Here is an 11,796-nt window from a genome sequence, read left to right as displayed (position 1 = left end):
AGTGAGTAGATTGTGTCTGTATACTGAGACCTGCAGAAAAGTCGGTGATTTTGATAATTGGACAGACAGTGAGAGAAGAGACCCCCTCTGAGAGCCAAGCAAATACATCAGCTGGTTCTAATCTGTAGACTCTATTAGTCAGTACAGTCACAATGTGAGGTCCTGAATCATCCTGCTGTATTTTCTGTAAAAACACATTCCAAGGAAGGACTCTGCTGATAATAGTTATTTTTCCAATCACAGCATCCTTTTTCCCCTTTTCTGAGCTAATGACAGCAAATACTTCTAGGATTTTGAATACAGTAGTAAATGACAAGAATATCACAGCAATGACTGAAATAAATGGAAACCCTTGCTGCATATTTAATCTGCTCAGCAGCTTTGAGTGTTCAAATGCATTTAACAGATGCCACTTCCTGTCTCAGGTGACGTGATTGCCACTGCTCAAAGAAAGCTCTCCTCTAACTGAACTGTTATTTCCAATAAACTTTCAAACTCAACACTTTAACTTACAAATTCTTAACACAACCTGTTCTCCTCCCTTCTGGTACAGAGCACTGTACACCAACATAAGCAGCCATCTACAGTTTCTCTCCACAGGCTGTCACGCTGATGAACACTGTATTTAAACACACCACACCTGCTGCTGTATCACAGCATACTGTACATATTATTTTTATTCTGTTGTACATCTTTCTCTCATGTATATGCATTCATAGTTAATCCTTCTGTATATAGTAGGTAAGAGCCCAATTCCTTGTATGTGTACATGTACTTTCTCTGAGTCTGACAAGTGAACATCAGATAATGTCGAGGTGACTGTTGTTGTGATTTAGCACTGTTTATAAATAAAAACGAATGAATGAACAGATTTAGCTATAAAAATCATACCACATTTCATTAGTTTGAGTCAATTACTGTTATTATCTTTATTAGTATTTTTAGTACTCTATACAATCTTCTTTCCTCCCGTGTTAGTAGTCAGTTTTGAACGCAGGATACAAATCCCTTGAAATCTCATTGTCATTTGGGAATTTAAAAATCGAAGCTCCATCGGCAGCTGCACTGAAAGCAGTCTGTACACAGCTGGATTTCATCCAAGGTGGCCAGAAATGATTTCTTTAGTGCATTCAGGAATTAGCAGTACAAAGGGTGACTGATGGCCATTTCACAAACAAGGCCAGTGTCACAAAACAGCTGCTACAGCCACTCTCTGTGTAACAGTCACAGGGTTTATGGAGTGTGACATTATTTCAATGAACTATTACAAGCATTATACCTTTAAAATGGCAACAAGAAACAAACATGAAAGAGGGTTTTGTTCAATCGCAGCTCCACAATTCTGCTCCAACACAGCGAACTTGTGTTCAGCATTTTTCTGTGAGGGCAAATTGTGTCGCCTTCTGGACATTTATGTAGTTTCCCTTCATTCATTGCTGACTGAGGCAACCACACTTATAAAACACAGGTAACAGTTATGAGCAGAGATGTGAAACTGAGTCAAATTCCATTACAAAACAAAGACCTCTGTTACCTTTATAAGCAGGAATTACTTCATCTGGGACATGCTGAAAGGAATAAACATGTCAATAATCAGGACGGTGTGTGTGTGTGTGCGTGTGTGTGTGCGTGTGTGTGTGCGTGTGTGTGTGCGTGTGTGCGTGTGTGTGTGTGTGTGTGTGCGTGTGTGTGTGTGTGTGCGTGTGTGTGTGTGTGTGTGTGCGTGTGTGTGTGTGTGTGTGTGCGTGTGTGTGTGCGTGTGTGTGCGTGTGTGCGTGTGTGTGTGTGTGTGTGTGCGTGTGTGTGTGTGTGTGTGTGTGTATGTGCGTGTGTGTGTGTGTGTGTGTGTGTGCGTGTGTGTGCGTGTGTGTGTGTGCGTGTGTGCGTGTGTGTGCGTGTGTGTGTGTGTGCGTGCGTGTGTGCGTGTGTGTGTGTGTGCGTGTGTGTGTGTGTGTGCGTGTGTGTGCGTGTGTGTGCGTGTGTGTGTGCGTGTGTGTGTGTGTGTGTGCGTGTGTGTGCGTGTGTGTGCGTGTGTGTGTGTGTGTGCGTGTGTGTGCGTGTGTGTGTGTGTGTGTGTGTGCGTGTGCGTGTGTGTGTGTGCGTGTGTGTGTGTGTGCGTGTGTGTGTGTGCGTGTGTGTGTGTATTCTGTACCACATAGAAAACATATTCACAAAAAGACTTTCTCTGTACTTTCCCTCCTGTCACTATGAGTTTAGATTCAAGAGTTATTTAACTGTCCCGTAGTCCAGAGTCAGAGGGACCAGATGCATTCGTCACCATTCTTTCCCTCTGACACAGGGTTTGTTTATGTAAACGTCTTCACAGTTTTAAACACAGCTCTGCGCCCCTGCTGAGGGGTCAGGAGCTCCCTGTTTCTCATGAGACCCCGAGATCCAGTGGTAGCAGTCAGCGGCATTCTTATCGTGTGCCGTAACTCTATAGCGGTTGCAGTAGACAAAACCGAGTGCCACCATTACGACAATGAAGATGCAGATGGGTATGAAGAGTCCCACCATGAGCCAAGTGCTCCCCTTTGTCTGGACAGAATCCGAGCTGTCGTCACCTTCCTCGTCCTCTGTTAGGGGCGGCTGGGAAGAAGCCAGCCTGGTGGGAAAGGCCAGGTTTTGACTGGGGGTAGATTCCACAAAGGTCATTTCCTCTTTGCTTAACTCCGCCTCTGTGAACTGAAAGTTTTCCCTGAGGAGATTCGTCTGTGTTTCTCCTTCTGGCTCTTTGTGGTAACTGGACTCTTCAGGCATGTCTGTGACAGAACCCTGTGGAATCTTGCTTGAAGTAACGAGATCCGCCCCCCAGTTCCAAGCTCCTTCTACTGTTGAGGTGGGGTATAAGCGAAGAGCTGTAGTAGCTTCACCCTCATCTTCCTTGTACGGGTCTGGGGTAGCGCTGGAGCTAAGGACATGAGGAGTATTGGAGGCAGTTGCTGACAAAACCTTCAGCTCAGTCTGAAATCTCTGATCACCGTTTGACCAGTCAGCTCTGTCTACAGCTTCTTCTTCATCTTTATCAGTTCCCTGTGTCAGGGGGTCCAGCACCAGTGGGGGACTGGTGGCCCAAATTACATCAGAATTCAAAACTCTGGTGGACTCTGTCAGCCAGTCCAGAGACTCCTCCTCCTGTGTAGGCCAGTCAGTGTGGCGCTGCTCTGGGTTCCAGCCATAGTCCCACAGAGGTCCAGCCTGGCCTGTGACCCAAAGAGAAGGAGGAGTGACAGCATATTGGTCGTCTGCTTCCTCTCTCTTCTCACATGAATAGTTATCAGACATGAGTTCAAAGCCTTCACTGCAATAGCACTCAAAACCACCTTCATAATTCACACACATCTGCTCGCATGTTCCAGGAATCTCGCACTCATTGATATCCTGGCATTGCCTGGGATGCTCAGGCACTAAGGAATAGCCCAGATGGCAGTGGCAGATATGAGAGCCTGGGGTGTTCTCACAAGCATGTTCACATGGGTCATTTATACACTCGTCAATATCCTCACACTCACCCCCATCGTTTATATCATAGCCCTCGTGACACTGACATTCAAATGTCCCCACGGTGTTCACACAGATCTGCTCGCAAGGACCTCCGAGACACTCGTCTACATCGAGGCAAGTGCGTTCATCTGGTGCAAGCGTGTATCCATCAGCACATTCACAGTAGACATGACCACCAGCTGCCATGCAGAAATGCCCACATCCACCATTATCCTGGTCACATAGGTCGTGTGATATAGAGGAATGAGAACAAAGAGGAGTTTCTTTGGTCCATCCCACTGAGCCATCTTCCCTCGTCATACATGAAGCCGTCTTTTCTTCTTTGGCGCCTGAAGGACAGCGTACGGTAGCAACAGATCCAACGGGTACATGAGTCAGCAGTGCGCTTAGAAGGTTAAACGGTGTGGTGTAGGTAACATTGCCTTCTCCCTCACTCCACAGGGGAGGGCACATGCCTGCGTAGGCATAATGGCACAGATACCCATCTGCAGAGACTGCACAAGCACTGTCTATCCATTTAAAATTATGATCCTGGTCTTCAGTGCTGTAGCCCATAAACACACAGCGAGGCACTGAACACGAGTCAGGGGAGTCCGGGTTCTGCCAGTCGGTATACTCTGTGTCCTGGTCACCGGTAGTCCAAGAGAAACCTCGCAACGGGCGCGTGGTAGTGCACTGGCGAGGCTGGCGCTGAAGGCCAATCCATACTTGGACAGTAGTGCGTGAGTGGCGCAGATCCACAGTGGAAAAGAGAGTGGCAATAGCGGTTGCGTCCACCTTCCGCTTGATGGTGGCCAGGTTGCCACCTTTTTCTTTGCAGGCCCTCCATGATTCCAAAAAGGTTTTGCGTTGAAAATAGACAACAAAGCAGCCATCTGTGTTACAGAGTGCATCTCTTTGTCTCAGGTTCTGGGCCAAGACTGAAGAACATCCAAAAAGCAAAGCCAGCAGGGAGGTTAAGAGGAAAGCACTGCTCACCAGGGAGCCCATTCTTTATTTTAAACCGGCTTTATAGATCCTCTCTCTGCTTGCCTCTCACCCTGATTTTCTTTACACTTTTATCATCTGCCTTTAAAAGATTTTTCTTAATGTGATGTTTTAGTCTTGGTCTGAAATGTCCTCCCTGAATTTTAACTTCTTTTCCTCTGTGGTCTTCACTCTATACTGCTGAAACAGATCAGCACTGGAGTGTTTGCAGGCTCAAGACTTCAGGAAGCAGAGAGGGAGGAGAGAAGAGGAAATAGGAGTAAGAAGGAGGGAGTTATAGCAACAAGCAGGACGAGGAGAAGGGCAAAGAGGGAGGGAGTTAAAGGGAGATTAATATGTTATTGAAAGGGGAGGGGTGAGAGGGAACCCTGTGAATGTGTATGTCAGAGTTGGGGGAGGAATAGCAAACTGATTTCTTTTTCAGAGTATGTCATATGGTTTTCATAAGTTCCATCTGTGGACATAGTTGGTACTCTGCCATTTGGACAAGCAGACAGATATGTATGTGCTGATGCATCCAAACTCGTTCATATACAGAGATAAAATCGTGACATTTATCTCAAATGAAGATTAAATGATAGTTTGAATAAATATTCTTTCTAGAAAAACATCAAACATATTCTGTCTTCTCTTCTATATATTCCACCTTCTGAAACCTTTCAGTATGATTATGATAACACATTAACATGTATGCCACTCATGGCTTCCATTATGTCTCTTGCCTTTCAACATGTTTAGTGGTTATGATTGTCTTATCTTTCCTTTTCAGTTCTTCTGAAACTTTCCTTCTGTGCAAAGAGAGCGTTTTACCTACTTTTACTGAGGGCTTGCTCATAAGAAGTTAATCGTTTTCATTCTATGGAGCTGTGAGGTCCTGACTTTACAATGTAAATGTGCTGAGATGCCTGTTGTGTGAACTGGCTCTGAGTGAATCCAACCTGTGAAATCAAATTTGATTCCATAGAGTCCCATGCGTTTATTCATGTATTTTAATGTGCATGTGAGTTTGTTGATAATTAAATAATTCTCAGTTATTTATTCTTAATTATAATGTGGCAATGCTGACATCATGCAGCTCAATTCTGTTTTACTTACACAACAACATTCACCTCAAGGTGCTTTATACTGTAAGGTAGATCCTACAATAATACATAGAGAGAAAAACCCAACAATCACATGACCCCCTATGAGCAAGCACTTTGGCGACAGTGGGAAGGAAAAACTCCCTTTTAACAGGAAGAAACCTCCGACAGAACCAGGCTCAGGGAGGGGCGGGGCCATCTGCTGTGATTGGTTGGGGTGAGAGAAGGAGGACAGGATAAAGACATGCTGTGAAAGAGAGACAGAGGTTAATAACAGATATGATTCAATGCAGAGAGGTCTGTCAATGCATCACACAACCCTTGGACACAAAGAGGATACTTAGTTCAGCACAAATTGTCTTTACCTACATGAAAACAACAGCGCTCTCCTCCATGCTAATAATGCCAGGGCAGTAAAATGGAGACTAGTGCTTTAAATAGGACCTTTTAGATGGAGAAGGCTCTGGTTGTGTGTGTCTGGGAGAGAGGGTTAGGAAGTAGAGAATGGCTGGGGGTTCACTACTGGAGCCCTGAGAGTCTGACATAAATCAAGTTGCCTGCTTCAGAGTCTATAATGTGTTGGACGCACCTCTAAAGACAGAGATGTGAGGAGGGAATATTAATGCACCTTTTTTTTCTGTACTACACAAAAGAGCAAATAAGGAGATAATACATTTGGATATTGGAAACTGCTTACTTAATGTAAACAGATGTGATGTGATCTAAGTTACGTTTTCTATCTATGTTCTGTTTTATTATCCAAAATTCAGAGACCTAGTGCTCAAGACACAGACAACTTTTTCTCCACTGTGTGAGTCAAGCTCCAAAAACACTAATCAACAATTGACCATAATTAAAAATCACTATGTATTACCATTAGAAGGTATATACATATATTTTGGGTAAATTACAAGTAAAGAATACATCTTTTAGCTATCAGCTTGAGTATCTCATCTAAAGATATTTGGCATAAATACTCCAGTGCTACTGCGGGACAAGAATGGAAAAAAATATAATAAAAATAAATAAATAAAACCAAAACATAAAGAGTAGTCTGCAAAGACGAAGGAACTGTCGACAGAACAAGCTGGTTGACCTGTATCCTGCATCAGAGCTTGCTTCATCCTGCTGCATTAACTAGTTACCTACATGAAGACTGCCATAAGTTTGACTTATCCGATTGCTTTGTTTCACTTAATGCGCCTTATAATCCGGAAAATATGGTAAATCTACCTTCCTTTAGCATGTCCAGAAGTCCAACTTTTTGTGCGATGGTTAGCATCTTCCTCTGCCTCCTGGATGCTACCGCAGGTGCCTTTGTGGTGCAAAACATTTCGTTGTGTTAGTTGGGGAGAAAACATACAAACATACAGTACAGCACTTCAGAGTCACACTGCTAGGATAGAAGATTTATGTAAATGTCTGTACTGTACAGGAGACACGGCACAAGATTGATTGACAGCGGTCTGGACGCAGAACACAATGTGCTGTTACACAAATTACACAAAAACATTCGCGAAACAGCAAAACCGTAAAAGGTGAGCCGTGTTATAGCGAGGGACCACTGCATTCTTAGAGCCCAGTGCTCTCAGTGTATCAAAATGTGTTCAAGTAAGACAACAGAGATGTGGACTAACAGTAGCTGTGCACTTTAGTCTACACACACTAGGAAACTTTCTCTAATGGTGCTTCTTCACTCTGCAGGATCTTTCCTTCCTGCTTCAACACAAGATTTTCAGGGTTGACTTGTCAGTTGGAGTTATGTGACTAAAGAATTGAAAGGTGTGGTGCAATGTAAAGAGTTCCCTAACTGATCCTATTTTTAAATGAAATCTGTAAATAACTGTTTAGGAGCTGAAACAAGCTTCAAAAATGAGCTTTATTGTGAAATCAGCTGTAATTATAATTAAAGTGCATTTGTACTGTTTGTTTAACACGTTGCCATGTGATGTTGTTGCTATGGAAATAACTGTGTCCGTGATGCCACACAGTTCTTTAATTTAAGAAACACAACAGAAAACGGTCCTTTCCCTCCTGCTGGTAGGACAGCCCTTTTGCTGCTTGGAGAGGCTGTCCAGCATTAGCTGGAAGGGCTACAATTCCAGTTCCCGCCCCCAGCCCCCTTCCAGGTTTTCTGCTGTCAACAGAACCTGAAACCCAAACCAAGTCTGGTTTTAGACTGCTGCATCCAAATATAAACAACAACACAGATTTCAATCCAGTAAAATAGCTTCACGTCAGGTCTGACCACTGAACAAAGTCCTCTGGTTCAGCTCGCCTCAGTCCAAGCTGGAAGACAGAAGATGGTTTGTAATACTCAGCTGATACCTACTGAAAAAAGAAAGGGCATTTTTTCCCTTCGCTGCATGAACCACCCCGCCTCTCCCAGTGTTTGGGAGGGTAGACCACTCACAGCTTGTCTTTCTCTGGCCGGCGTTGCCAGAGAGTGAAGAGTCTGTTTACCCTCTTATCAGCAAACCCCTGAAGGCTCCTGACTTCCACCAGGGCCTGGGCCAGCTTCAGGACATTTTGTCCTGACTAACCATCAGGACTTTGGACCTCATCCTGAGAGGACTCTTTGGCGCAGATGTGGATACTGGATTGTTCTTTCTTTGTGATATTTTATGTTTAACTCATTAGTTTGGTTTTTGCTTGTTTAGGGGCAGACAGTCTGCAAAGGGGATGGGATCTTCGGGGATAACAGGAGGAGAGAAGCAGCAGAGAGTCGTGTAAGACTGCAACTGGCTAGTTACGGGTTTTATATCAGCTGCAGACACCAGATCCTGTAAGCTGGGTTTGAAGAGGGTACCACCATCGATTCTGTTCAATGATAAGCCGTGGTCTCCCTGAGCTGTCCCTGGGAAACAGCATCACCATCTGTCCAGCACCATGCAAAGATGGTGCTGGACAGATGGTACAATGTGCTCACCTTCTTTGGCAGGGAACAGAAGTGGCTGGAAACTAAGGGAGGCCTCGAAGGGAGGTGATCTGTTGCTGAAGAGGTGAGGCTGTTGCGGGTACACTCTATCCAGCGGAGCTGCTCACTCCAGATGGTCTGAGTTGGTGGATGCAGCACAATGGAGAGCAGCCTCCAGCTCCTGATGAGCCCGCTCTGTCTGACAATTTGTTTGCAGTTGAAAACTCGAGGAAAGACTGACCATAGTGCCCAGAGTGGGACAGAACTTTGGTGCTGCGTGACCCGGATCTTTGGTGTGCTGAGGAAGGCCGATTTGGCCTGTGGCGAGATCGTGAGGCGAGGCGAGCAGAGGACCGGTCCAAATATGATCAAAATGACACAGCTCTGGATGGCCCAGTTACCAGGGCATGGAAGGATGACAGACTTTTTTAAATAAGGAGAAGGAATTTTCTGGGATTGAAGGTGCTCTGGGTAAGTGGTTGACTAAAGCATGCATAAAATAAAAGCTATCATTTTGTTATTGATTGGTAATAGATGGATAATTAGCCACATTTACAGCTGTATTGACTTGTTGTAGATGCAGTCTACTTCATGTTTAAGGACTTTAATTAACAGATTGAAAACAGCGACATTAAGGGAAGAATATGCAGCGCCACACTATCAGATGCCTATCAGCACCTTTTGTTCCTCCTTCAATTAACTCTCAATCACAGAAAACGCGGAGCTCCGAAATAAAACTTACACCGTTAGTTCATCATTTTCACTCTGTACCACTTCTCCTCATCAGGCTGTGTGAAGCACAGTAAACAAAGAACCAGTAAAGAACCAAGGATAAAGGAGGACTAGTGCTGTGTCCCAATTCCTAGGCCCAATCCTTCAGAGGACCCAGCCTTCGTGGGCCGGGTCCTTCAAAGACCGATAAGGCCGCGAGGCTGTGAAATGGGACGGTCTAACCTTCAGATTTGCGTCACCGCTGTCTCGGTGGAGTTTAATAAACTCGGCCATCTGCTCCTTGCTATCTAAAATATAACAGGACACTGGAGTAAACTCTCGACCGTCTCACACTTCTGTTTAATCCGTTTTCTGAGTGACGTTTATTCAGCTGTGTGAAAACTATAACTTTAATCTCAGCCAAACCGATTTCCTCAGGATCAAATAAAACACTGAAAAAGCCAAACAATAACATTTTTAATTTTCTGGTGGAAGTTTCTAAAAATGACAGTCTTCATTAATCCCATGCAAACGTACACTGTGCAGAACAACCTGACATACTACAGAACAATAACACGATTCATTTCACAGATTGGAGTGTAAAGAAATTAAATACACATATTCAAAGGACCAGACTGATTCTGTTCTACAGATTGATGAAACTCCTAAACTCTTCATCCACTTTGAATGTGGATACCCTCAAATTAAAGCATCTGTGCTCGACACATTATGTCCATGTCCATTAAATAACTCTACTTGGAATGTGACTCAGTAAACAAGTAAAAAAACAAAAGTCAGGTCCATATATATTTGGACACTGACACAACTGTGCACCCATTTTCTTACCTGAGCTTCATCATGAGCTTTGGGTACTACCAGGAAAAATGAAACCATGGATAGAAGCAGCTGCTGCTGTCACTACATCTCAATATATCCCGTCAAGGAAACGGATTTTGCCTTGACGGGGTGGCTGTAGTAGCTCAGGAGGTAGAGCAGGTCGTTGGATTTCTAGACATGCTAAAGGAAGGTAGAATTACCGTATTTTCCAGATTATAAGGCGCATTAAATGAAACAAAACTCATTCTTCTTACTTCCTCTACTTCCGTACCATTGATTCATTAATGTTGAGTTCTCTATTCCCATTTTGTGGACCTGAAAACAGGGTTTGATCTTTGGTTTCATTCTATAATACTGGACTTATGTTTCTACGAAGGTTTGAACTTTGAGAGTTTAAACAAGAGAGAAAAGTGTGAAAATGTTCGTGCCTGTATGAGAAAAGTCTATAAAGTGTGAGAAGTTTTACAGCCTTAAAACATCTATAATAGTTGTAAAGAATTAAGTTGGCTACTTCGTGGATTTCACCCATCGGATGTTATTTTTAGAACGAAACTCCCGCAATAAACGAGGGACCGCTGTGTAGGATACAGTACTTTGTCGTTGGATCAAAGGGACTGTCTTGCTTTAAAAAAAGACAAAGGACAAGATTACTTAACAGTCAATGTTTAAGAGACAAAAGCACAGACGCTGGCAGTTTTATAAAACGACATTCTTTATTTACAAATTTATATTTTGCAGTAATTGCAAAATTCCTGTAAAAGACTGTTGTACTAAAACATGGTTCTGTAGCCTCTAACTGTAAAACAAGTGGGACACAGTGAGCATAAAATACATGCACATATCTGTACACTGTCACCAAAATACATCTGATTACAAAATATAGTGCTTGATACAAATATCTGGAGTTTGGATTCAGCAGATGTCTCAGATTTCACATATGCACGTGTGAAACAATCGTCCTTTGCATTTCTGTATGAAAATAAGGAGCCGTTTAAGCAAAAATAGACTCTGCCTTCTGCCTATTCTTTCACATGTACAGGTTGTGCATCTTCAGTAGCAAATACTCACTATTGGCTGAGGAAGTATTTTTCTCCAACAACAGTAAAAAACAAACAAACCAAAACAAGAAAGAAAAACAAACAAAGAAAAGCCTCAAACCAGTGCTTCAGTCTGATCATCAATCCCACATCTTCAAGGTAATGTCAGTGGGAGGAAAGTGAAACACTTGCAGTCAAACGAAGACGAGGAGAAAATACTACGACTATTTGGTCTCAGAGAGAATAATTAGATGGAAACTGCTGCTTCCACCTGGTATGAAGGGTATATCCAGTCTCTGTGAGGTAACGTCAGAGGCAAGACAGTGAATCAAACCAGGACAGGATCTGTACTCACACTACACATGCTCACAAAGAACTATAACTGATGCTACCGGCCCCCAGCATGCGTATGCATTTGTTGATTTGATGTGTGAGTGGCCACATAACTGAGCAGTTGCAGAAACCATGTTTCAGCTTTTATTTCAGGACGTGTCGCCTCATTTCATGGGTTGCATTTTCATTTTGGGTAAAGCCAGGAAATCTGGGATTCATTCAGTCGGGATTAGGAGAGTACTGATTATCAGTTTGCATATATAAATATATTCTTACAGCAGTCGATCTATACAGCACTTAAATCAAAATTTTAAAATAACTGCATGCTTTTCCTGATTTTAAACCCTAACTCTGAACATAACCTGGTCTTAATCAGTTTATGTGTTTG

The 11,796-nt window shown here is 43.3% G+C and overlaps 1 protein-coding gene across 1 annotated transcript; it reads right to left on the bottom strand.

Annotated features, from left to right (window-relative positions):
- Positions 1 to 2,113: 2,113 nt before the first annotated feature.
- On the bottom strand, positions 2,114 to 4,672 carry cd248a (CD248 molecule, endosialin a). Its single transcript, XM_085350446.1, has one exon. The coding sequence runs from the start codon at positions 4,492 to 4,494 to the stop codon at positions 2,329 to 2,331; it is 2,166 nt and encodes a 721-aa protein (XP_085206572.1). The 5' UTR covers positions 4,495 to 4,672; the 3' UTR covers positions 2,114 to 2,328.
- Between the last annotated feature and the right edge of the window lie 7,124 nt (positions 4,673 to 11,796).

Source organism: Diplotaxodon limnothrissa, linkage group LG3, assembly GCF_057381915.1.
Source record: "Diplotaxodon limnothrissa isolate DT_005_m linkage group LG3, D_limnothrissa_male_GT1.1, whole genome shotgun sequence".
NCBI classification, from domain to species: Eukaryota; Metazoa; Chordata; class Actinopteri; order Cichliformes; family Cichlidae; genus Diplotaxodon; species Diplotaxodon limnothrissa.
This window is presented reverse-complemented; position numbering and strand designations above follow the sequence as displayed.